General features: G+C 37.6%; 3 protein-coding genes across 9 annotated transcripts; 1 reads left to right on the forward strand and 2 right to left on the reverse strand.

Moving 5' to 3' along the window:
- The first annotated feature begins 3,795 nt into the window (after nucleotides 1-3,795).
- Nucleotides 3,796-6,885, forward strand: LOC121743475 (uncharacterized membrane protein At1g16860-like). 2 transcript variants are annotated; one of them, XM_042136777.1, is made up of 4 exons: nucleotides 3,796-4,638; nucleotides 5,595-5,750; nucleotides 6,036-6,247; nucleotides 6,344-6,885. In XM_042136777.1, exons 1-4 carry the CDS (start codon nucleotides 3,877-3,879, stop codon nucleotides 6,534-6,536), a joined length of 1,323 nt encoding a protein of 440 aa, XP_041992711.1. In that variant the 5' UTR covers nucleotides 3,796-3,876; the 3' UTR covers nucleotides 6,537-6,885. The 2 variants fall into 2 exon arrangements, with proteins under 2 accessions (XP_041992711.1, XP_041992712.1); XM_042136778.1 differs by lacking the exon at nucleotides 5,595-5,750.
- A 303-nt stretch (nucleotides 6,886-7,188) lies between these two features.
- LOC121745107 (glycosyltransferase BC10-like) lies at nucleotides 7,189-11,410 on the reverse strand. Of its 3 annotated transcripts, none has more exons than XM_042138891.1 (11): nucleotides 11,212-11,410; nucleotides 10,858-11,125; nucleotides 10,451-10,567; nucleotides 10,077-10,177; nucleotides 9,136-9,207; nucleotides 8,932-9,013; nucleotides 8,560-8,640; nucleotides 8,442-8,483; nucleotides 8,106-8,165; nucleotides 7,818-7,964; nucleotides 7,189-7,745 (listed from the first exon to the last, which is right to left on the reverse strand). In XM_042138891.1, the coding sequence occupies exons 2-11, from the start codon at nucleotides 11,056-11,058 to the stop codon at nucleotides 7,566-7,568; spliced, it is 1,083 nt and encodes a 360-aa protein (XP_041994825.1). In that variant the 5' UTR covers nucleotides 11,059-11,125; nucleotides 11,212-11,410; the 3' UTR covers nucleotides 7,189-7,565. The 3 variants fall into 3 exon arrangements, with proteins under 3 accessions (XP_041994825.1, XP_041994824.1, XP_041994823.1); XM_042138890.1 differs by having other exon boundaries at nucleotides 10,792-11,125; nucleotides 11,218-11,407; XM_042138889.1 differs by having other exon boundaries at nucleotides 10,792-11,125; nucleotides 11,212-11,407.
- Nucleotides 11,411-13,911: 2,501 nt separating this feature from the next.
- On the reverse strand, nucleotides 13,912-22,722 carry LOC121744549 (calcium permeable stress-gated cation channel 1-like). Of its 4 annotated transcripts, none has more exons than XM_042138133.1 (12): nucleotides 22,520-22,722; nucleotides 21,423-21,766; nucleotides 21,146-21,307; nucleotides 20,427-20,562; nucleotides 19,905-20,006; nucleotides 18,809-18,928; nucleotides 18,602-18,682; nucleotides 17,389-17,729; nucleotides 15,395-15,640; nucleotides 14,821-15,145; nucleotides 14,461-14,694; nucleotides 13,912-14,380 (listed from the first exon to the last, which is right to left on the reverse strand). In XM_042138133.1, the coding sequence occupies exons 2-12, from the start codon at nucleotides 21,734-21,736 to the stop codon at nucleotides 14,123-14,125; spliced, it is 2,319 nt and encodes a 772-aa protein (XP_041994067.1). In that variant the 5' UTR covers nucleotides 21,737-21,766; nucleotides 22,520-22,722; the 3' UTR covers nucleotides 13,912-14,122. The 4 variants fall into 4 exon arrangements, with proteins under 4 accessions (XP_041994067.1, XP_041994065.1, XP_041994066.1 ...); XM_042138131.1 differs by having other exon boundaries at nucleotides 22,315-22,722; XM_042138132.1 differs by lacking the exon at nucleotides 22,520-22,722 and adding an exon at nucleotides 22,187-22,273.
- Between the last annotated feature and the right edge of the window lie 4,426 nt (nucleotides 22,723-27,148).

A 27,148-nucleotide genomic window follows, 5' to 3' on the forward strand; every position in this document is an offset into this window, starting at 1 on the left:
CCGCAGATTAAATTGGGGGAATGAATTATGGAAGAGCAAGGCTGGACAAGGGAGATAGGTCCCTCCACAATCCCACAAATGGAGATGGCCATTTTAAATGTATCTTAACTAGTTTCTTAATTAGCTCCTAAGAATATAAATTTTTTAATTTTTTTAAAGTATTTATTTTTCCTTTGGGATGAATAAAAGGTCAGAAAATGTAATGTTGGTATGGGACCCTCGTACACCCCAAAGCTTATTGCTACCGACACTTATAACGCTACACATCAAAATCCATAAAGAATTGCATTCGCACATTAAACTTTGTTTATTCAGCTTATTAAATAACAGTCGTTGATTTACTAATCATATGCTTTATCAATACAGCTTATTAAATCATACTAGTACATTTCTTTATTTCCGTTTTGGGTAGTGAGATTTGAGAAAGTCGATTAACAACTCATCCATCACAACCAAGCTTTTTACTTGTCTTTCTCTAATTTGGTAGTATTTCAAATCGTTATATTGTGTACGGGAACATCTTTAATTCAAAATTAGTACTATCAACTTATGTAGAGAAAATATTCTAAAAAGTTATGGACATAATAATCTGTAAATATTTTACTATATGTTATTACTATTTTCATAAACATCATGCTTACCTTTATAAATGTCATTTTCTATTTCAAATATATTCCTATTTTAATTTCATGAATTGGTCATTATCTCCTCCAATTTATGCATCAGTTGAGATTTAGGTCATCCGCATCCTATCCTTGTCTCTTAACCGTCTCATCTCTTCACTATTTATGAGTCCCACTGTACTTTTCACCCCATCTCTTAACAAAGAGACAACACCTACATCCCTCCATCTCCTAACCATCTCATCCCTTAACCATTCATTCAATTTCATTTTTTATTTTTATTTCCAACAAATTTAATTAATAAAAACACACTTCATTAAATAAAATAAAATTACAATTTAAAATCCTAAAAAAATAAAAAAAAACACATAATTAAAATCCTAAAAAAATTAAAATACATAATATAAAATACAATTTTATATAAATTATAAAAACTACTCCGCCAGCGAATCATCCCCCGAAGGCGGTGGCGGTGCACTCAAGCTACTTGGAGGCGGAATACCAATTTGTCTTGCCATATACTCAATTTTGGCAAGATGGGCTTGATATTGGGGAGACGTCACGTGGGAAGTGTCAGCCATCGTGGCGACCAAGTACATGGACATTAAGGTGTTCGAGCCCGAGCCCGCCTGGCTTGATTCGCCTCGGCCCCTCCTCCCTCTAGCCACCTTCGTCGCCTTGGTCCCTTGCGGCCGACGGCGTGAACGGGAGGAGCCCCCTGCATCGTTGGTCGTGCCCTCAACCTCTTGTGAGGCGTTGTCTGACCCGCCCTCACTAGACGAGTATTGGCCACTCGCCGTGTGCTTCGTGCATTTCGAGCTCGAGCCCGTGCTGGACTGGACACCGCCAGCCCACCTTTCAACATCTTTGACCGACTCCCAAACATTGACATGTTTGAATTCTTTATTGATGTCGTCTTTAAAGACTCTCAAAGCCGCTCTCAGAATGTCGGCTCCACTGTCCCCGCTTTGGTAATTCGCCGCTTCATTCTTGTAGATCCCGCAAATTTTTTTGACATCTCTGTCGACTAGGTCAAAATGACTGCGGAGCATCTTCAAGGTGCGGTGGCGGGCCCCCTTTGGCTTATTCTCGTTATAGGCGTTGGTGACCTTTTCCCAAAAATACTTGCGGGTTTGTTGATTCCCGAAGATGGGATCGTACAAGACGCTGACCCAAAACGTTGAACAGAGTCATCGTATCCCTGTGGCTGTATGGATGACGGCCTACATCCTCCTCCTCCTCGGCGTCGAATGCGTGACCCCCGGAGCTTCAACCGCCTCGTGCTCTTTCCGGGGTGGGTTCATCCGGAAAATTCTCCCTAATTTGGGATAATCCCTGCGATTGCCCATACCTCGGGGCGGAGGGACGAGAGTATGCATCCACATCAAAATATGGTGTTCGGTACGCTGCCGGCGTCGACGAGCCTTGGGTGCCCGGCGTTAACGAACCGGAACCGGAAGCACCCAAGACATTGTACATGCCCCCCAGTCGCCAAACGTGTTCAAGTCATAGCCGCCAGAGTTTCCGTCGCCGGACATTTTGACAGAAATTGGAGAGGAAAGAGAGATGATTTGTGAAGAATAAATGTGTGTTTGTGTGTAGAATGAGAATGAAAGAGGAGTATTTATAGAATTAAAAAAGAAAAAAATAAAAAATAAATTTTTTTACCGTTCAACCGTAATATTACCGTTTTTTAAAATTTTTTTCTAAAAATCAAATTTATTTAAAAAATTATTTATTGCGTCAGCATGACGACGCCCACTCGCCGGCCCGCGAGTGGGCGCCACGCCTAGCGCCAAAGCTCGCCACCTGGCGCTGGCGCTGGCGCGTGGCGAGCTGGCGATCCAGCTCTCTCCGGGACGAGACAAGGGACGAGATGGAGGATTGCATCGCTGTCTCGATGCGGCCTCGTCTCGAATTAATGTTGAGGTCAACGCCGCGTGGCGAGCTGGCGCGCCAGCTATCCCTCCGGGGCGGGACAAGGGACGAGACTAGGATGAGATGGATGATTGCATCGCTGTCTCGATGCGGTCTTGTCTCGAATTAATGTTGAGGTTTCCACCATCTATTCATCATTTAACAAAACGCTGGCTTTTAAATACAAAATAAATGGTTCATTTAAGTAAGAGTTGCCTCGTCGATAAAATTCAATTTGATGCCACGTAATCAATAATTAGTAAATTAATCATCGTTAACAATACGAGCATTAATAGATGAAATAAAAAAATTAAGTTAAAAATTAGCCATCGGGAATGGAGAGTATCCACTATGGTTGAGGCGCGGCTATATCCCCGTCGGGGCGGTTATAGTGGAGGTGACGTCCGCCCTCCGGGCGGACGAGGAGTGTGGGCGCGGTAGGCAGCGGACGGGCATCCGGCGACTCCGGGGCGGACGCGGCGGATAGGCGGGGCTCCTATAGTGGCGCGGTGTCCGGCGCGGCTATAGCCCCCGATTTTTTTTATTCAATTTAATTCACCTATAAATACACCACATTCCCTTCATTATTTTCACACCATTCCAACTCTTCATCACTCAAAATTTCTCTCACTAGAATTTGTGGTAAAAAATGGACAATTTGTGGAGAGACGCGTGGAATGCTCTGATTCAATAGGTGCAACACCAGGCCGCCCAGGAGGATGCGGCGCGCTTGGCGGAGGAGGCGGAGGCTGCGATCCCTCGTGCGATTACTCATCGGCGGACCATCCCACGAGACCACGTCGGTGCGCACCAGCGTCTAATGGCGGATTGCTTTGTGGATAACCCCTGTTATCCACCCGAGATATTCCGCCGGAGATTCGGGATGTCGCTACGGCTGTTCAACCATATAAAGACGAATTTGGCGGAGCGTTACCGGTGCTTCACCCTCCAGCGTCTAATGACTAATTACTTTTAATTATACTTGATTGAAACTAAAATGAAAATTGATTATAAAATTTGGGGCTATTGAAAGTGTCCACCATAGTGGCAGATACAAAATTTTGGGGCTATGAACAAAAAAACTAGAACTATGGACAAAAACTGGGGCGGTGCTATTGGGGTGTCCGCCTTAAAGTGGACACCCTACAGATAGGCAAAGGAGAAAATGGTCATTTCATATCAAGAGTAGACCCTTTTTGGTAATTTCATCACTCGCGTACTCCTCCATTACCTTCTCTTCCCACCTGCACTACACTCTCACTCTACCCACACCTACAAAACCTTTTTCCCACATCTCCTCTTTGGCTCTTTCTCTCTCTCTCTCTAAAGGAAAAAAATGAGCGTCCGAAGTGGGTCGCACCAGCTGAGTAACGGGCTGATGGTCTCGGGCCGGCCCGAGCAGCAGCCCAAGGAGCGCCAGCCCACAATGGGCTCACGCGCCGTTCCCTACACCGGCGGCGACGTTAAGAAATCCGGCGAGCTCGGAAGAATGTACGGCGTCGACCTATCCAGTGGGGACCACCACCACCACCCGCCGCCGGTTGTCCCCCCAAAGCTCCCCTCGCGTCAGCCCTCCTCCTCCCAGCACAACAGCGGATCTGCTAGATCCGGCCCCAATTCCGGCCAAATGGGGAAGAATTCGGGGCCTATGAGCAAGAAGTCATCGTCCTCTTCCTTCTCCGGGCCGATGACGCCGATTCAGCCCACCGGACTCATCACCTCGGGCTCGCTCAGCTCGAACCGGAGGTCGGGGCAGCTGGACCCACCGGTGGCGCCGAGCTCGTTCAAAAAGGCGGCTTACGGCTCCGCAGTCACGAGCCTAGGCGACGAGGTGAAATTAGGGTTTAAGGTTTCGAAGGTGGCAATGTGGATGTTTTTGGTGGTGGTGGTGATGGGGCTGGTGGTTGGGGTGTTTCTCATGGCGTCCGTCAAGAAGCCGGTCATTCTGGTGGCGGTGGTGGCGTTATTGGTGCCGATTGTCGTCATTTTCGTGTGGAATTACGCCTACAGGAATCGCGGCGTGTTGGGATTCTTAAACAGTTATCCAGATGCTGAGCTCAGGGGCGCCGTTGATGGGCAGTTCGTCAAGGTCACCGGGGTAATTACGCTTTTGTTTTTTAGTGCCAAATTATTAGGAGAATTTTGCGTAATTTTGAATATTTAATTACGCCCAATTTCATCTTCTGCCTAGTATGTTATTCCCAGCTTGTTGCTAATTATGGCACTCGGCGGATCCCTCTCTCTCTAGTATATATTATTTTTATATGAAAATAGGGGACCAGTTTGACTACTTAAGCATTGGATATGAAAATCAGCAATTTAGGGGAATACCCGTTTTATTTGGATTATGATAGTGGTTGAAATTGAACTGGTTAAATCTTTTTAGGGTATATCTTTTCTGATAATTTGATCATCAAGTGTGTCAATATTTCACTATGAAGGTTCGTAATTTGATTGTTTTACCTTCATCTGGTTTTTCAGATCTGGATCATTTTCTTGATTGTTGTAATTTAGGTTTGACTACAAATAACTAAAAGTTGCGTCAAGTATATTCAATAATAGTGATATGCTCATGGCAGTGGAGATTTGAGCTCTTAGGAGTCGATGAGGTCTTTGCGATAGAGCATAGAATAATTTAATTGAACGGGCAATGAGGCAATGCTCCTGGCTTGACTTATGTTACATTTGTTTAGACATAAATCACTTAGCTAATATTATGTCTAGTTTTGTTGTGAACTTGCACACGTACAAACTTTCTTGCATCTTTTCTTGTGCTTATTAGTAGTATCTTCACAAGCTTGAACAGCACAGAGCTTTGTTTGAAAGCGTGTCATTCTACCTGTTGCAAGGTCAGACGATATTAGGGGTGCTAAAGTCAGCATTTTTTTCTGATTATATCCTGATTCTGGGAACCATAGCTGAAAAGAGTTGTCACGGTCATAATTTGTAGTACTATAGAAGCCGCTAGCACTCAGTTTAGGTGCATCAGTTTTCCCAAGTTACTTTCTCTTTCAAAGTACCTGTATTTATCGAATGTTGATTGGTTTTTGGAAGGTTGTCACCTGTGGCAGCATACCCCTTGAAACTTCTTTCCAGAAGGTACAAAGATGTGTGTATGCATCCTCAGAATTATATGAATATAGAGGCTGTGGTGTAAAACCAGCTAATGCCAAACAAAGATGGTTCTCTTGGGCATGCACATACTCGGAGGTTAGTGCTGAGAAAGATACTGCTTCACTAACTAAAATCATAAGGTTGCATCTTCTGTGATGTGTCACTTTGAACGCCACCATTTACATGCTTGTGTTATGGCTATACGATTCATTCATTTTGTGGAGATTTTGTGCTTTCATTATCAACAAGATGTTGCATAATGCATGAGATTTCAAGATTTATCTGTCTTTTAGTGGCTTAGGTTGCTGGTTTTGTAATAAGTTACATAAGCAGACAGGTTTCTCCTTGGAAGTAATTTATTGTCCTTCTTTGTGTTAACAGAGGCATGTTGCGGATTTTTATATATCAGATTTTCAGTCTGGTTTGAGAGCTCTTGTAAAAGCAGGCTATGGTGCTAAGGTAGCCCCTTTTGTGAAATCAAAAGTAGTAGTTGATGTCACCAAGGACTCCAGCAAATTGTCTCCAAACTTTCTACGCTGGCTTTCTGAACGAGGCAAGTCAAGTGATGACCGATTAACACGGCTTAAAGAAGGGTGAGATACCTCATTGCAATATACTTAGTACCCAAAAAATTGTGTTTTGTTTTTGAAAACATGCGGAAACTAGTGTGAATACATTTGATTCTGCAGATACATAAAAGAAGGAAGTACCGTGAGTGTTATGGGTGTGGTTCGACGACTGGACAACGTGCTCATGATCGTCCCACCTTCTGAGCCGGTCTCAACCGGTTGTCGCTGGCCATGCTGCCTTCTGCCGACATACATTGAAGGCCTTACTTTGACTTGTGATGAAAGTCAAAATGCAGACGTGATCCCTGTGTAAATGAAGCGTCTTTTTTGTCTTTGGTTTTTGACGAACAAACACGTGGACAGTGGAATGTATGAGATGTAATGAAGGTCCAACGGAGATCCACTGTGTATAGTTTTGGTTGATGAAGAAGGTGTGAAGTCTATAAGCATGGTAGATATACAATACACGTGATGGAGACGACGGGTAAAGTTCCCTACAAGCAGGTGGGCTTCTTTGATTGATATGAGTGTATAGAAGCCATCAATCTGAGTTAAGCTTTGTATATTCTCCATTTCTTCCTTCACTCCATCAATATCAATTATCAAATGTGAATTTATATGTTGTCACTCATCTTTGTTTATTAAGTATTATGTTAACATCAGATTGTTGGATTCAGCCTAATTTTTTCCAAGTTTCAGTTGCAGACCAACCTAAAGCAATTTATCTTGTCATGGCTGTCTTAGTGAAAACCAAATACCCTAATAAAATGATAGTACTATAAGACAAAGGAGGTTTTCACATTATCCCATTAAAACGTAACTTACCAATATGTTGGACAAATGACAAAACTAATTAATATTTCACGTCAATTTTTGATGCATTAAAGAATAGTGATGGGTATGTCTTAAAAATAAGTAAATAAATAATTGATGCATTAAAGCGGAAGTGATGGCCGATAGGTATCTAAACAAACAATAGATATATAATATATTGAATATTATTTGTTGATCTGCCTAGTAACATCTTATACATTGATCTGCCCCATATCATTTCTTGTTTCTTATACACACAGAATAGTGCTCACCGATCACCACACAAGGTGGTATCAATCTATAAAAAAAGCCTATTCTAACCACTATTTTCAATGCTGTAAGTAAAAAAGGCTATCTCTCTGTCTCTCTCGCTATAGATTTTACATATATGTATCTGTGCCTCCACCTGAATGTAAGCAAAACTTTCCTGAGACATTTTAACATGGCAGGCGCATATCATCCTGGAGGGAGGGCATAAACTATATGTGAATTTATGCAAAAGTTTGTTATCACACATCCTAGCCAAAATTCAGGGTGGTGCCTCCAGTAATGTGGACACATCAAAGTTACCAACTACTCCTTGACTAAAAAGGCGCATTGCGGCTCCTTGAGAAAATTTCCTTGCAAATAAAAAACAGGGAGCGGATGTGGAATTGTTACTGCACCACTCTGTCCTGTATTCCGTTTCATAGTATACGTGGTTGATATCCTGAAAATACACAGGCCATAAATACAGAAGAACAACTTGTATCTGGGACAGCCTGAGATAAATTAAACAAACCGTTATTCTTTTTATTTGTTCTGATCCTGCATCTGCATAGCTAAATGTGAAAGGATGCCAACCACCATTATCCATGTTTGTTGTGGATTGGTTCCATACAGTGTAGGTAACTGTTCTTCTTTCTAGTTCAGTTTCAAGATCTTTCATCTACAAACCCAAAATATAAGAGAGGCGAGTATAAGTCAAGTGATTTGAAATCACAAGCAGTTGTTGGAGAGAAAGAGAAGTTATGTAGTTTGACCAGGTATGGTTGTGGTGGTATATGCATTATAAGAGTTTTTTGCTTACTGAGAGTAATGTCTGGACGTAGTGTTCATCTGGTATACAGTTGTGCTGTTTCTGAAGTTTCTGCATCCAATTCAATATTAGATGGTCAACCAATATATCACGCCATATGATAGAAATTGAAAATGCAGCATACACTAAAGAGCTACTAATCCTATTTACTTTGATGGATTGATTAATTTTGAGCATGTTTGACCATCATATCCTTCGTAGACTCTATCCTTATGTTTATCAATCAATCCTATCCCTCAAATAAACACTCCCTTACATAAAATTTGGTATATTTTCAAGGTTTATCATTATATTCACATTGGATCAGGCAGAAAAAAGGTAACTTACAAGATTCTTCCTGCCCTTACTTGCATCAACTGGTGGACGTCTCTGCAACAAAACACATTTTTCTAAGTTTATCAAATTTAACTATCCAAACAAATATTTACTCACAAAACAAAAGTACCTTACAGAACTTCTTGAAGATGGGAAAAACAATTTCATCATCAACAACTTCTTCTGCATGTCTTCTAATCAAGGTGACCCACTGAAGTAGATAACCAATTAGATTCATATAGAGCAATATGTTTTAATAACTGTTGAATGAGTTTAGCACCCCTTTCATAAGAAGGCTCAATTATCTAGTAGATGTGTATCTTGTGGATATTTTTACATTGAGATTTGAGATAACAAGCATAACATATTTTGATGACTGTTGAATAAGTTTATTCACGCGTGCGGAAAAGGGGGCACCAAATTAGTCAAATCTGGTTTGAGTTAAGAGCAATCAGTTTATCAAAAAATGAGGCTCATTACTACCATGAAACAAGATATTAACCTGCGATCCTTTCCGCCATTTCTGCTTAGATATAGCTGGTGACATCTGTGGATTGTAGCGATCATCTTTTTTGTCAAGAAAGCTGTCAAAGGAAACTCATATTTAGCTATCCTATATAACAAATACTTTTAAATAGCCCATAATAAAATGTCTACAAAAACAAGTAGCCAAGAAGTGAAAACTATTTTAACTTTTATTGACTACCTGTCCACAAAACTTCTCGGAGAACCCATCAGATAGCTGTAAATATAGCTGAAGTTGTACAAAGGGACACAACTGTTTGCAAACATCTATAGTCAGAAAACGATCAATGTTCAAGTCACATCTATGCAGAAAACATTAACGGATACACACATGTATGAGTGTATGACACAATATGGAAAAATAAAATTTGGCACAAACTGCATCTGTTATTATGAAAAAAAAAATCAGACAGAAACAGTAATTATGAAAATTAGGTGTTGATACCCATGAAATGACATCCCAAATTCAATATGATATGATAAATGCAATTTTTTTTAAGTGTATATTGCAACATCTTCTGGTTTTTGTTTCCTATACTTCAATATGTAAAGTTAAGCCCCATATACTTTCATATTTCCCTTTGAGTCCTTGACTTCTCCCCATTTGGGAGATATTTAACTATCCAAAGCAAATATTTACACAAAGCAAGATTTACAACGTACAAAAATAGTTAAAGTACACACAGAAAAAATGTTTTTTTTTCTGTAGGAATTGAAGAAGCTAAAAAGCCTAACCAAGCTACTTAAACGCCATAAATAATCGGGTGCCATGGCGGACGCCATCAAAATCTGCCACAAATCACTGGGCAATGGCATTTTTACAAAATACTTCCATGGCAGTACTATTTAATAACACGGATGCTGTATCATGACACTCCTACTTGTTCTATGTTTTAGTAACACACAAAGCTATGAATAAATCCGACAATACTATAAGGGCACAGATACCTCAATATGACACTCCTATAGCCAGAACTTCAATCGACATTGGAACGTTTACCAGCTTGTCTAATTTTGTTCATATGCTTAGTAGCTAAATGCACCATATTAGGTTGAACCAAAAGAATTTGCATACAACTTTATTCGACAAAAACACTGTTCTACGGCTATAATGAAGATGACCTGTCTGATAGAAGTACAAATCTTTGATTTGCAGGATCCTGAAGGGCTTCCTCCAAAAGTATTCTCTCAGCTTGAATCATGCTTGCTTCTCCCCAGGCTACCTACACCATCACTCTTAATATCAATCTACTGTGGTCTGTGGCTAAGACAAGCAGCAGCAGAGGTTATGTGTCCTTCAGGTCACACATTCTAGTCATCAAGGATACTCAAGACACACATTGAAACACACACGAACCCTATAGGATATGGATTTGGACTTGCAGAATTTCATACACTTGCAAACTATATTTTAAACTTATTTTTCACATTCAACTAGATACTACATCTTCAAATCGGCTTATCCAAACAAACAATGAATAAAGTGGTGATATTACCTTAATGCTGTTTCTCAGTTGCCGGTCGAAAAAGACTGTCGATCTTGTAGTCGATTCATCAAACACAAAACCCGGCTCAGAATGTATATATATTGAAAATTTTGCCCTATCAACATTCTGCAAAGAGCCAAAGTGCGATTAAAAACTCAAATCAGAAGGAAATATAATCATCTCCGAGCAAAATAAAAGGCTGCAACATGTTACAAGAGCAAGACCAAATCTCCTCCTAAAATCCTACTCCCTATTCTACTTTAGATAACCAAAGTCAGAAGTGAAGTACCAAAAGAATCGAGAAGCACAAAAACAAGAGATTTTCCCCAGCAAACAAAAATTGCACCAACCTCGAAAAAGCTCTCCCAAAGGAAATCAAGGGGTAAATTTCTCCGAACGAGAAACAAAAACGCGACCTTAGGATTGCCGTTGAAGTCATAGGCGAGAAAGCGAGATTTCCGGGGCAGAGCAGCCGTGGACTGAGAATACTGCTGGATTCTGAGAAACGCGAAGACGCAAAGAGCGACGGAAAGTAGGATCACCAGCTTCCATCCGAGACACAACACGTGGCGCATCGACAGCCCCAGCTTAATCGATGCCTGTGCCCTCTTCGTCATCGCCACCGCTCACATACATAAAAAAATCGCCGAATCTCAATCCTAATACTTCCTCTTCTTTCTCCTCCTGTTGTTCAAAATATAAAAACAGTAACTAAATCAACAATTAAGCAGTGAATTCACGGAAGGTGAGTTTGAGAGAAAGGGGAGTACATGTACATTGTAAGCGGAGAGCGCGATCGATGGCGTTAAGCAAAGCAATTTTGTTGAAATAATAAAATAATTGAAGTTTGGTTTGAAACGGAAGGTTTCTGGCGGTGATTCAGTTGGTTGGGTTGGGAGGTGCTTCTTCGCCAAGTGGAGGGGACAAGTTCAACGACGTCGTGTCACCATTTCTATTTCTATCCGCACTGTGCTGCCAATCAATCACCACATCCACGTTACTTCTTTCATGTTGATTCTAGATTATTTTATTTAACCCACATGGGTGATTTTCGATTTCAAAGATAAAATAATACCAAAATATAATCCATCTAAGATTGAGTTGTGGAATTGAATCTTATCAATCAAACACCCTCTATTAAGTATTATTGATCTTTGGTAGAGTAGTATATAATTTATTTATCTTAAAGCGCAGATAAAGCATTTGATAAAGGGTGGGTCTGATGAAGCCTGATGAAAGCCAGGATTAGGGATGTCAATGTAGCCCGTAACCCGTGGGCTGGCCCGAATAGCCCGCCAAATTTATAGGGTTAGGGTTGAAAATTTCTAGCTCGATAAAATCAAAACCCGATTAGCCCGCACCCGATTAACCCGCAACCCATTAGGGCCAGACCCGAAAACCCGATGGGCTGGCCCGAAAACCCGATAAAGTTTCTATTATTCTATTTTTTTTTACTCCTAATTCGACATTTTATTGATTAATTTTAACTAAAAAAGAACTTTCAATTTTATATTATATATACAAATTATATATTAAATTTTTATTAATATAATAATTGATAAATAAATTAAAAACTTCAAATTCACAAGAAAAATATTTAAATTTCTAAAACATGCATTAAAATTCTACGAAATATCTGAAATATTAGTATTTGATCATGTTTATGATTGAGTTTAAGCATATATCTCAAATATATCATAATTAAATGTTTTACATTGCATGAATATTAGTAATTTTAATAATTATTTATTGGGTTGATCGCATGTTAATATTATCGGTAGCAACCCGATTAACCCGGTGGGCTAGCCCGAAACCCGAGCTTTTAGGGTTAGGGCTGAGCTTTTATAACCCGAAAGAAATCACAACCCGATTAGCCCGCACCCGATTGACCCGCAACCCGAGTAGGGTTGGCCCGAAACCCGACGGGCCGGCCCGATTGACATCCCTAGCCAGGATAATAAACACTCATATTAATTTGTCTACATTAATTTTGAAATGAGACAAACCTATATTCTTACACAAATACCCTCAAATTAACCTATATTTTTACCAAACATTTTTTTGTTTTTATTCAAAACATCCATTAGCTATTGTACAGAAGATGATATCTGAAAAATGTTTATCAAATATTCTTGTTCAATCTCATACTCCATATCTCAGACACCAACTACAAAACCTGAATAACAAATTTGTTACGGAGTGTCGCACATAATCTCATACTTTGTGTCATTTGACTACCTTTGATAACCATTTTTGAGCCTCGGTGCTCGGCCATGCCTAATCGGCAACGAGAAGAACTAATTAATGCACAAACAAATAATACAAATTTCTCACGGGAAAGAAGGAACGAAATTAATGCACAACAAACACTACAACTTTTGTTGGACGGTAAATTAAGGAAATGAGATGAGTCTTATTTATAGAAAACTTGGAGATTGTTTCATGAACTTGGAGATGGAGACCCGCTACTACTTTATAGAAAGGAGTATAATGATAAAAAAAATTAATTTATAATGTATAATTAAAAATCAAATCTGAATCATTAGATTAAAAATGAAATGATGAGATTAAAATCACATAGGTCAATTTTAGATCGCATGAATTAAAACAATCTAAAAATGACCTTCGTACTTGGTTATGCATTAGGATTTGCTTATTTTTTTAACACTACCCCAACGCAATAAATACAAACAATATGATACTCCCTCCGTCCCAAGATAAGCAAGGCGTTTCATTTTTGCCCTCGTTTTGGAAAAATGATACTCCCTCTATCCCTCAAGAATATGCATTCTATCCTTTTTAATCCGTCCCACAAGAATATGCACTTTCTAATTTTGAAAAGTCTTTTTTCTCTAATGAGATGAGACTCATTCCCCACTAATAATATTTTATTTACTTTTTCTCTTTACACAATTCTTTCTCTTACTTTACTTTTTCTCCACTTCAACTATTATATACTCCATCCGTCCGCCATTAGGAGTCTCATTCCTTGGCGGCACGGGTTTTAAGAAATATTAAGAAAGTGGGTGAAAAAAAGTTAGTGGAATAGGGGTCTCACTTGTATATATTAGTTTTAAATGAAATGCAAGTGGAATGAGTTAGTTGAAGATGAGACACTATTACCATTTATGGTAAAAGTGAACCGGGACTCCTATTCGTTGACGGACTAAAATGGTAAAACGAAACTCCTATTCGCGGGAAGGGAGTATCATTTTTGCAAAAGAAACGCTTTGCTTATCTTGAGACTAAGGGAGTATGAGTTAACAAAGAGAAGCCTGTTGAGGGTTGAAGGCTACCGCGATCCAGTTTAAGCCTTTTATTAGGCACAGGACATATTTATGAATCACATTTAATGGAAGAGATACACTTCCTCTTTGATGAAGTTTCTAATATTGGTATTCTGGCTCGATATAGAAAATGAAAATGAAAATGAAAATGAAAATGCAAATGCAAAGAAATTGAGTGAATAATTAGGAAGATCAAACGGAAGGGCGTACAACTCTCATTCCAATAAAAATATTAACCAGTAGTATAACCATACAAACTTTTCGATGGAACCTCATTGAAGCTGATGTTAAAGTTGGAATCACTTGTTACAGCTTATATACTCGATTGAACTTTAACTACTCTCTCATTAATTTACAACAGGATCGGTATACCAGCTCTCGCAGTTGGTGCGAGCTAAGACAAAGAGCCTTCGTGATCTGGCAGAGATGGTGAGGATCCACCACTAAGTTTGCTGGGAGCTGGTGTATTTTTCCGCGACTGTTGTCTTTTCGTGGGCACAATCACGCTGTCATCAAGTTTCGTGTTGAATCCTTCATCTTCATCATCCTCTTCATCTTTGAAAACTGGGTGGATGTATGCATGCTGGAGATAGCCTTTCAAATTCAGGTTAGGCTCTCTTGCTCGTTCGAGTGTGTCTTTCATCATTGCTTCCTGAAACCAAGATGTGTATTGAATTACTATAAATATCTGACATAAATAGAATGATCCATGAATTTAGAAATGCTACAAACCTGTAAAGGATATTTAACAAAAGCTGGTTGATAACGGCCTTTGCAGTAGAGATGAAAGAAGATTGTCAACACCGGAAGCACAATAAGGACCAATGGGGCCTCATATATACCTTTTGTGCCCATTAATCCCATCAGGACTATCTGCGAGAAGATCATGGCATAGATAATACGTCCGTGTACGTCTGGCCAGAATGCTGCAGCACTTTCATATTCTTGATTGTATACATTTATGATCTGCACCAAGAAAAGGGAATACAATGTCAGTTGTATCTGTATTGGAAAGTCATCCACACACGAGAGATCCATTGAATGTAATGTGAGAGAGAGAGAGAGAGAGAGAGTGAATGGGGATTATTCTACCTGGTGGCGAAATACCATGTATGCCAGAGCAAAGAAAACCAGTATAAAAGGAAGGAAAATTGGTGTCACCACAGCATAGACAAGGCCTAGAAGGAAATATAATTGTATCTGAGGTTCGCCGGTGTTAAAACCAATGCTTCCTGGATTCATCGCCTCATCTCTGTCCTTTTCTGTCTTCACTAGGAAGAAGTTTTTCAGATGGAAGAATATGAGTGGTTTCAGTCTTAAGATTTCTCCAGCAATACCAGCCCATCCATCAACCATTACATAAGTGATAAAGAAAGTTGCTTTCATAGGGATTGCAACACCAAGTGTCTCAGGGATTCTGCATTGCACAATCTCGTATAAGCTTACCAGTTAGTTCATTAAAAATAGGATACCATCCTCTCTTAGCATATTTTACACCAGAGAAGATCCATACATTTCTTAGTTACGAGATGGGAAATATAACCATATCATCCCACCAGGTGATAAATGGTTTTAATGCTGTACAAAAAATAACCAAACAAATTTCCAATCCACCCATTGATAAATGACTACATATGTAGTAAGAGTTTATGTTCAGATAACGTACTCTTTTGGTGACTGACGAAGAAAACTATCAAGTTGTGAAAGTGCACTTCCTGCTATTATGCTCACAAGGAAAACATTAACAAAGTTGAACAGATAATATCTTAAGGCAGCTCTCCTCTCCAGAGCTGATATCGACAGAAAGCCCTCAAATTTGGACATCATCATCAATATTGTTGGTAGCACTATAAGAAAAATCTTCAAAGCAAGCCCAGGAAGAACACCTTGGATGAAAGATTTAATAAATTTCCTGCACCACGAATATAGCATTATTATTAATGTGGTAACATATATCACAACTAATAGTAGCAATATTTGTTTCCAAATTGATCATTCTACACAAGATAAACAACAATACAGCACAGTACAGCCAAATATCTGTATTGCCAAATTGATCATTGGGGATAAGGTACACATGACTACACTATTCACAGAGAACTACAAGAAGCTAAGGCTTTGCACAAGGATCATTGTGAAAAATCAAATTAGTATGCTACTACTTCTTTTCAAGATACTTGTTGCAATGTGTTCAATTTTCCGCACTTCAACCTTTGTCATTAATAAACGCCCTCTAGTATGGAGGCTAATATGAGAAGAGTTAGCATAGCTTTCTCTAAACCTCCTAGGATCAACTATTTTGAAACTTAACTGTTTTTTGTGCGCGTGCCAAATATCAAGTATTGAAATGGACGGAGGTAGGAATGAAAAGTGCACTACGTGGATCTAAGTCCCCAAAAATATCCACAATTGATTAAGCAATTGGAGCAGTCCCTTCGTCTCTTAAGTTTCACTAGTTCTAAAGTGATTGTTGAACTTTAACCTTCCAAATGTCGGCCACTGACTTGATCAAAAGATTCAAAAGGTGAAAAAATGGAATGAGTAACTAATCTAGGAATAACTCGACACAAGTTAACAAAAGATGCTAACTAGTGCTCATAGTATAATCTATTTTATCATAAATTTAAGTTCTCTATTTTACAGGATGCCACCAATTCTTTTCATTATTCAAGACAAAAAAGAACACAATCTTAGTCTAATTGATTATATAGGCACATATATTAGCACCATCCATATCAGTCCCTTCGTCTCTTAAGTTTCACTAGTTCTAAAGTGATTGTTGAACTTTAACCTTCCACATGTCGGTCACTGACTTGATCAAAAGATTCAAAAGGTGAAAAAATGGAATGAGTAACTAATCTAGGAATAACTCGACACAAGTTAACAAAAGATGCTAACTAGTGCTCATAGTATAATCTATTTTATCATAAATTTAAGTTCTCTATTTTACAGGATGCCACCAATTCTTTTCATTATTCAAGACAAAAAAGAACACAATCTTAGTCTAATTGATTATATAGGCACATATATTAGCACCATCCATATCAGACTCTCTTATCTCATCTCACTCCTAGTGTTCTAAAGCTTAAAGGATCTTAATAGCACACCAAAAACTACAGCTCTATCATTATACTATTAGAGAACAAAACTAAGCAGGTAGAGCCAATTCATCTTGTAACCTAAATTTGAGCATACTAGGCAGGTATACTCATTCTTTCTTGCAAGCTAAAGGTAAGCAGACTAAGAAAGTAGAGTCAATCTGTCTTGTTAGCTAAATCTAAGATAATGACGTGAAAAAACATTTCTGATCAACATTTTTTAATCTAAAAAGTTTACTGGGCTTTCTTCCAAGTTCAGTTAAAGACAAAGTCCTAATAACATTTGCAGAAAAATTGATCTTTGTGATATTACTTCAAATAAATACTATTCAAGATCCTCATTTAAGATTTAAGAAAGCCGTGAAGCTTTTAACTTATGGTAAGGAGCCTCGGACTTATGGTAAGGAGCCTCGGCAATATATCAAATCAGAAGGCATAAAGAGTGATGAATTGCAGTTCACATCATCATACAGTCAAGTAAATGCAACACACTTGAATTTCTAATAACCAGACAAGCTGAGGTTTTATGATGAACGTAAACAGCTTTAGAAGAAACACTCACTCCTCAACAATTGGCTCGAGAAAAGGCAACCTCTTCTCAATACTCTCAATATTTGCAAGAGACTGAACGGCAGAAACAGGGATCATGAAGAAGAATGTAAGTAAGAAGAAAGCGACTGCAGCAATAAGCTTCCTAATAGTTATTGAAACATAAGGAATTGCCAGGTTAGGCCAGAATACATCACGTGGCTCTGCAGCCCATTCAGTCAACCACAAAGTTGGGTTTCTGGACTGCTGAGTTTGTGCACACACAGCAGCACCCCACCTAGTTTTGAAAGAGACAAAAGCTGCTGGCATGATACACTTCGGATCAGTTTTTACCCTTTCCCGCTCTGCTTCAATCTACAAGTGAATAATATGATAAAATTATAAGTTTAAGAATCATCAATTTGTATTTTGTAGTGAGCAAGACCAAGCAAGATCAGTCATCTAGTTAGCAGCAGAACATTAAGTAAATTAATGAAACATAAAGTGACAGAAAGCAACTCTTAAATCATTTGAAATAGGTTATACTATTAAAAAGATAGAAATTGCCAATAATGGAATAATCTTTAATCTTTAGATGAACAAACAGTTGTGTGACTAACCAAAATCTGCAGATCATGTTTTTGTGTATGCTAATAATGCATGACACTACTGTAAAATTAAACAAAATTACATTAGTATCAGGCATTAAACATCTTCTATGTAAAATGGTTAATAATCTTTCTGTAGCATCCACATAAACAATGAATCTATTAACTGAGCCATTAGTTGTTACCAAGTTAAACGGAGTTATTAGTTTGTTGAGCAACCAAAGATGAGCCAAGATGGTCCTTAGCCTGGTAGTAAAGGAAAGCTGGAGATCACAAGAGGCAACTATGAAAATGAAACCATTTTGTGTGATAACTACTGTTACATAAACCCTAAAAGATCTAACTGTGGATGCATTCTCTCTTTTTTGTTTGTGTGCACTCTGCATTCAAGAGAAACAAGCGAAATGAAGTTATAAACAGCCCCACAATAATAGGATAGATTTGTTTTTTTGGATGGTGGATTTATACGTGGCACGTGCAATACGGATTTTCTTATTTGTTTTGGAAGCTGGAGCTTTAAATGACAGATTGTGAAGTGCTCTAAATAATTATAATAATGTTGCATTTCAAATGCCATAGTCATATAGCAAGGAAGACTTCTTTCTAGTTACTTTTCAAGTGCAATTTTATTGTACTCACTTCTTGAGTCAGTCTCTCTATTTCAGCTGTCTGATAATCAATTCCATCCACTTTATCCCCACAAAGGCCAAGAAAACCAGTCTGCAAGTTTGAAATAAGTAAATAGCACTCGTTAACTAGTGATTGAATAATAATACTAAACTGAAGATACAGTTCCTAACAATTGAAACAGAAATGAGATGACTCAACGCAACAAAGAAACAGTACCTTAGCCATAGGTCGTTTCGCTTGATTCCTTGAATATTTTAATTGGTAATAGTCAAGCCAGTTTTGCTTTTTCTTCTTCTCCTCAACCAGTTTTGCAAGTTTGTTGGCATTGATTACAACCTGTATGTATTTGAAATCAGAAAGATATTTAAACTTTGGCAGTAGACTACAGTTATCAACTACTATAATATGAGGACATGATATGACGAGGTCCACAGTACAGGGTGTTTAATAGAAAGTGACCATGTTGACAAGAAAAGACAAGTAGAAATACTCCCTCCGTCCCACAAGAGTATGCACTCTTTCCTTTTTAGTCGGTCCCACAAGAGTATGCACTTTATAATTTTGGAAACTCTTTTTTATCTAATGAGGCGGATCCCATTCTCCACTAACAATACTTTAATTACTTTTTCTTTCTACTTCTCTCTTACTTTAACAATTGTTCATTCACGGCAATATGTTTCTTCTATTTTGTACAGTCCAAGAGTTCAACATAGTCTCAATAGTGGTAAATATCAAAGTATCGTGAATCATTTCAGTTTATGAAAGTGAAATCTGATACATTAATGAACCCTAACTGAAAATTTTAAGAAGCGTGCAGGATCACATAAGAAATCTAGAGGGCCTAGAGGCAGGCCATTTGGTTTGCCTCCTGTAGGGCTATATCAAAAATAACAAATGTAGAGGCAGATTCCTACAATTATACAGTGAAAATAACTGAAGGAGACTATTAAAAGGCGCATCTTATTGCTGCAATAAAAAAGAATGTCTTTCAATTATTAAAGTTACAAGTAGTCATAAATGAGATTGAGAACTAATCCTAAAATCATATATGAGACGTCAAAGAGAGAGTCTATAAATAATGAACCTCTTTTCAAATGGAAGGAGAATCATTTTCTGACAGGCATATACTTTTGTAAGAAAAGAACAGTATTCGATCAAATTCACGGAGGGGAATGGCAGAGGGTTATTCTATGTGACATATCTGAATGAAGAAGACAGCAGACAACAAAAAGTCCCAGCAGAAATCTCAACTATTCTGAAAATATATATACATCTAAATACTAATTTGCAGTAAATCTTAGCAGTAACAAACCTGATGAGTTAGATAGTGATCTGGATGGTTGACCAAAAAAAAGTGCTCCACACATTCTGACACTGATTCATCAGTATCTGGAGGCACATTTCTGACAAGAACCTGCGCCGAAAAGTTTCACCAAAGTCCAAACTTGAGTGTTCAAACATTGGTAACAATCTATAATCTATTCTAAATCATCAATCACCATCTATCACACTAGCGTTTCCACCATGCTGACCAAGCATTGGTAACTAAAAGGTACAGAAGGGCGCGCAAATCAATTTTTTATTTGAAATAGCATTTCACTACATTTATGTTTAACACAGCCTTACTATCATCACATCATGTTCGTCTTAGTATATTTCTCAACAGCACAAAACAAAAATAACCTGTTTACTGACTCCATATTAGTTTTTGAATAATACCCATGAGCTTATAGGCCCGAGAACTTACTTTTTTTTTTTATAGAATCTTAAAACTTGTCTGAATTTAGTTTAGCAGACAGCCTTTTTACAGTGTGAACAAGATATTACTTCTTACCGTGAATTGATCAGGACGACGCTTTTCTGAAGCAAGAAAGTGTAAGCGCATTGTAGCAATTATTTCATACTCCTTCATCAATGTATAGCATGTCCAGAAAGTAAAGACATAGGCCATTACTACATGAGTCCAAAACCTGTGAATAAACGTATAAGTGTGATTCACATTTCAATCTATTCATGTAAAGCAAAAACTACACATTAACTATTGCACATGAAAATTTATAATTAGAAGGCGTCTAGATCATGAACAATATCATGTGTACATCGAAGAAGACCAGAAACTGGAGGTGTGAATGTCCAAGAAGAAAATCTCTTGCATGTGTAAAAGATCTCCATTGCAGTTGAGTTAATTAGATTTATTCAATTATCAAACTGAAGACAATGGCCTGCAAATCATCTGAGATTAATGAGGAAATATTGTTTTCCTGCTACCCATTAGCAAATAGCAACAAAAAAATGCTCTGAGAAAGTTAGTCTCCACCTCACAGGTAGGTTAGAACTTTTTATGTCTCAATAAAAGGCTATTGCAAAACACTAGAACAAACACCGATATAGAGCCAACATAGAAAAACATCTTATATACAAATGTAACCCAACTTTTGAATTTCTCAAAATAGGCGGTGTTTTCACAAGTTCATCCCGTTAAGAATAAATTAGATGTCGAGAACTCTGGAATAGCAAGTAACAAATCGAAGATGGTTTGAATTAACTCCTGACCTAGGTGATCCATGCGGAACATTTGAAATAGAGAGCTTGTCAATATTACTAAATGTTATCTTTTCATCTCCTTGAGATAATACTGCCAAGGTGTTGTTCGTCCAGTTTACAGGCACAAGGATGGTCCACGAGAGCAATGTCACTGGAACAAAAATCTTTAGTCTGCATATACCAAAATGCAGAATCAGTTCACACTTTCCACTTATTTGGCAGCTTTGAACATTATATGATAAAGAATACAACGGCAAGTCAAGGAAATACAATAGGCAAATTATACCCAAGCAAGTAAATCCGCAGATAGGCAGCTGAATCCAGCCCTGCATGATCAATAAGCTCCGGCTCAGGCATCTTCAGTGCTTCTGGTACCCAATTCAGAAATCTAATGTAAGCTCTCCAGTCTAAATTGACAATTTTGGTAACGAATGCGCCTGAGTGACTGGGACTACTTCTCAATCCCTTGAGGTACCATTTCGGAAAATATACTCGATCATTAAATGGCTGAAGCCGTAGGAAGGCAAATGCTATAAGAAAAATCAAGGCACTGAGAATATTAAATGCTGCTGCAACCCCTATATCTCCAAATGTCGCCATGGCTTGCCTCTAGCTAATCACCTAAACCTCCTGTTTCCAAACCAGAATATGTCAATTTCACATAAACCATCTATAACATGCCACATAATGCAGTCAATTCTGCTATGCCTATGTAAAACATTTCTACAATTGAAACATAAAGTTCAGGGTTTTACAATCAGATACATATTCCTGAATCATGTATAGTTATAGAATTGGAGAAAAAAGTTGACAAAAATTAATTTAAGTCAGACTGTTGGCAGAATTACCCAAAACGCTAAATATCTTGTAAATCCACAGGCACAACTTAAAGCTGATAATAGTCCCAGCTGTTGAACTGATTTTCAAAAAATACAAAGAAATATATATCCTATAACTTCCATAAGCAATTTACTGAATCCTCAACATCAAAATCATATTTGGCACCAGTAGACAGTAGCAGGTGCAAAGCAGAGGAATTTTACATATTACCTAACTCTCACCACTAACCGGAATTCAAAAACAGAACATCTCCAGCCGGCCGAATTGGTCAAAGAGAAAAGAGAATAAACACTAGAAACACACGAGAAAAAGTTATTTAAACGGGAAGAAAAACATACTTATGATTCGGTAGCTCCAAAAACCGTGAAGAAAAGCAAAAAGAAATCAACTCAGAAGGTGGAGAGTTGCGGGTCGGGGAGTGAATAGAATTGATTCGAAGTTGAAGAAAAGGCAAAGAACATCCCCACAATCTTCTCCGCGAAGATATGTAATTACAGTAAACCACAAGACAAGCGCCTATACATACACAATACACACACTTACGGAATGAGAGAGAGATGGAGTAGTTGTGTGTGTCAAAAGAGGTATATATATATCACAAAATCGAATAAGAGTCAAGCGACAATGGAGATTTTCTTCTGATTTGGAGTGGGATTTGTTGGCTACTGCGACTTTATTTCTCTCACTGATAATTTTGTATGAATTCAGTATTGTTTTGTTTGCCTGATTGCTACGTTTTCAGTTTCCCCATTTGCTGCTATAATTGCTACTTATATTTATTTCATTCATAACTAATTGAATAGTTTAGGTGAAGTATCGGCAAGTCGCATTAGTTCGGCAACGGCTATTTTCGTTGCCAGCGGATAAGCCTTGTGTATTATTTATCACGAAGAAAAGCTATATATACATTTTTTTGAGGTTTATACTTATAGAATAAATTGTTTTGGAGGTTTTACTTAAAAATATTTTCAAATCTCCAATCATGTTTTTTGAATGTCAGAAAATATTTACAACCAAAAGAATAATAGCGGCATTTAGTTATGGATACTATAAAATTTGAATATAATTATCTTTGTGTGGAATTCAAATGGGAATTTATTCACATGAGCTTGTCCCTCCTATAGATAATGTAAATAATAATTTCAATCATTTGTGACAGAGAGGAAGTCTTGGGATAGGCATCTCAGATATTCGTCCCTCGAAGTGGAAAACTACTTTGTCTAGATTCTAAAGTTAATGGAAGGTAAGGCGACTACTCTTTCGAAAGCAAAAGAGTAGAACATTAATGCCATTTTTTGGCCAGAGGCGGTTGTCTACCTATAACATACTATTACCTAACTATGTGATACTAATATGCAACTTTTTACACCACATGCTTCATTGACCTTCCAAGGAATACAAGTTTTTCAAATGAAGAAAAATTAAATACAAAAACTCTTCACGTGGCAATACAATTAATTTACTCCTACAAGTTCAGAGTGAGCCTTAATCCATTTATAATTGGTTTTCAATCTATATGATTTTGACTAATATGGTTTTATATTTAATTCTATATAAATTAATATGTTAGATATTATCCTACGTCATGGATTTATGCAACAGTTTTCTCAAATATCAATTAAAATTATGTGCTAAAGTTATGTGCGTAGAAACTTAATGATTATTTTGGTTCTCCGAACTCCATCAATGTGTAAATGTATTTGGGATGATTCTACTTGTTACGAATAATGTCATTTTTATTTATGGGATGATACGCGGCGGATGGAGGTGGGGTCGCGTGGGGTCGGCCGACTCCACCGCCGACTCCGTCGACATTGGGATAAAATTACCCTTCATCAACCTCCGACCCCACGGCGTTCAAACCCCTGCCCCGGCGCCTACTCTTCGTCGTCATTCTTCACTTCTGATCTCTGAAGCGGTGGCGCTTATTATCTAACAAAAACTCCCACCGCCCATTCTCTGCAAAAAAAAACTCTCACCGCCCGCTTATTCTCTAATTTTAATTAAAAGTAGATTGTCTTACAAGTGGGCCTTTTATTAGGTTTATAAAACTTGTGTTTTTACAGCCCAATATACTTTTTTTAAATATTATTCCAATTCCTAACTAATTCAAGCAGAATTAAAAATTTAACTTCTGATAGGCGATGACAGTAATTTTGAAGTAACCAATTCTTGCTGAGCATTTGCAGAAAGAATTATTTTTTTCTGATTTTATAGTAATAATCATTTTTTATATATTTTTTAAAAATTTCTTTTATTAGCTGATTCTATTTACCCTAACTTATATAATAGATATCATAATTATCCTTGTATTTTACTACAGACTTAAATGATTTGTTTTAAATATATTAAAGTACTGATTTTCGTTACTTTACTTCTAGGTTAATGAAAAAAAAAACTCATGTTTTTATCTATTCTTCTAATGTTGAACAAAAACCACAACAATTGAAAAATCATGGAGTAGTTGATAACAATCTTGACGAGATTAAAATTGATAAAAGAAAAATTAAGGTTGATCTAAGATTACGAGATTCTATTGATAGTTTTTATGTGAACATTCGAGATCATATTCGTAAAGAATATGTAGTCAAAGGTCCTTATCAATCAAAAGACCATGATTTCCAAAATAACTAACTAGAAACTCAAAAGATAGGAGAAGTTTTAGATTGTTTGTATAAAGACTATGTTTGACTTGAATATAGTATGAAAAAAGATGTTGGATATTGCTTTCGGTATTTTTTTTAAGCGTGATTATTTATATTTTAATATTTTATTAGAAATAATTATTTAAATATTATATTGTTTTTAGTTCGACCCCACGGTTATAAATTCCTGGATCCGCCATTGCGTCAATCAGTGAGCATTATTAAGTGGAGTGTATTTCGTCTTGTAGTTAGAGGGAACCCCTACTTTTACCATCAGATAATTTAATGTATTTTTGTTTCATTGTTTTATCTGTTCTTCATTTATTTATTCCATTCTATGGTAATGGCAAGAGTGTAGGTTGTATATATTGTATTTGTAAAATCTTATTCACAATTTATGAGAACGAAATTTATTTATTACATAATTTGTATTCGTTATTACTATTTTTATTAAGAAATTATTATTTTTGTAATCTTATTTGTTGATTAAATTCATGAAAATAAGTAAGTAGTACTCCATCCGTTTCTTAAAAATAGAATTTCTTTCTTTTTTGGTCTGTTACCTAAAAATATGAACTTTTCATATTAGGATATGGGTCTCACAATCTAGTAACACTAGTTCCACTAGTTCTCCTTTGCTATCTTATTTTACTTATTTTTTCTCTCTTTATCTCTCTTACTTTACTGATTTTGCAGTGAAACTCGTGTCGTTTCCAAAGTTCCTATTTTTAGGAAATAGAGGGAGTATACAAACAAGTCATTCTTCTATACTAAAAATTGATCGGTAGACTCATGGTAACATATAGGCCTGGGGATTCGGTCGCTTCAGTTCCGACCGAACCGATTTTTCGGTTAACCGACTCCCATTTTTTTTGAAATCTAGAACCGAAACCGAACCCTTAGTCGGTTCGGACCTACAAGCTCTCCGGTTCCACCGAAGGAACCGAAATCAATTGCCGTCGGAGAAGTGGAGCAGCAATAGATGCGGTCTGCACAGCAACAACTGAGAAGAGTGGCTAAGAGGTGAGAGAAAAGACGGTCGGTACAACAACCGCGTCGGAACAACAACAACCGCGTCGGAACAACAGCTACCGAGAACAGTGGCATGGAGGAGAGAGCAGCCGCATTGGATATCAACAGCAAAGAAGAGTGACAGGAGGAGAGAGCAATGGTGGTCGAAGAAGAGTGACAGGAGGAGAGAGCAACCGGGTCGGAACAGTAGCAACACGGAAGAAGGGAGAGGAGGAGAGAACAACGACGATTCTTTTTTTAGAAAGAACAACAACCGTTCTTCTTAGTTAATGACTTAGGGTCTTTTACAATTTTTTTATTTTGAAAGATGATTGATTAAAATAAATATAGTGAAAAAGTAAAACACAATCAACCATTACGGTTCTTCAATTAGAACCGAGAACTGCCTAAATCCAAAACTCACTAACCGAAACCGAACCTTAACCTTATTTTATTAGTTTTCGGTTAACCGAGAACTGAAAAAATAAGGTTCGGTCCTCGGTTAACCGAGAACCGGGAACCGTTTCCCCACCCCTAGTTACATAAGATTTTTCAGGTACCTTGTTGAAAAAAGTAATCGATATTCTCAACCTAAATAGAGGAGCACAATCTATTGCGAATGGTTTAATGTCCTTAATCATACGCTTCCTGAGGAAATTCTGGATCACTAATCTTAAAATGCATCATATAGTAAAATTACCATAATATTTTAAAAAGTTTTTTATTTTTTATAAAATGAATTTCATTCTCTATTAATAATATTTTAACCAATTTTTTTTCTCTTATCTCTCCTACTTTATCAAATTTTATATTAAAATTTGTGATCATCTCTCTATTTTATTAATTTTTATACTACAATTTGTGTATTCTATTACCAAAACTATTAATATTGGACCGATCTATAGTATATTATGTTATATGTGAACATTTTGTCGTAAATTCGTAATTAAGTGTAGAGCATACGTATTTATAAATAATTTCCTCAGGACATCCACAACGCTGCGGGCCAGACCGCACAAGTCCCGGCCCGCGGCCTGGCGCGTTGGAGAGAGACGAGACGCGGCTTGAGCCGCGCCTGGGGATGGAGGAGAGGCTCGGGGCCGCACCTGGTTGCGGCACGTCCTAGCGTTGGAGGTGTTGGGGCCGTGCCCGGTTGCGGCCAGTCTCAGCGTTGCAGGTGCACGGGCCGGACCCAGGCCTGAATCCGGGCCGGGGTTATGGATGCTCTCAAACCATACTATGTACTCGCCCCTCGTTCAAAAGATGCATCATGCATGCAACGTGTGTATTACTTATCAATTAATGAATGTAAATCTTACTTTAGTTATTTAATTTGTACTATATTTGCCCATTTAGTTAGCTCATAGATCTTCTGAGTTCTGATAGCTAGTACTCCTATTTAATACTACTAGTCCATAAGAGTAAAAATAAATTAACAAATATTGTATATACAATTTGTCCTTATATTTTGAACCGATTTTAATTTAAACTGATTTTTTTATTAAGCATTATTTTC

The sequence above is a fragment of the Salvia splendens genome, chromosome 8 (genome assembly GCF_004379255.2).
Source record: "Salvia splendens isolate huo1 chromosome 8, SspV2, whole genome shotgun sequence".
Lineage (NCBI taxonomy): Eukaryota > Viridiplantae > Streptophyta > Magnoliopsida > Lamiales > Lamiaceae > Salvia > Salvia splendens.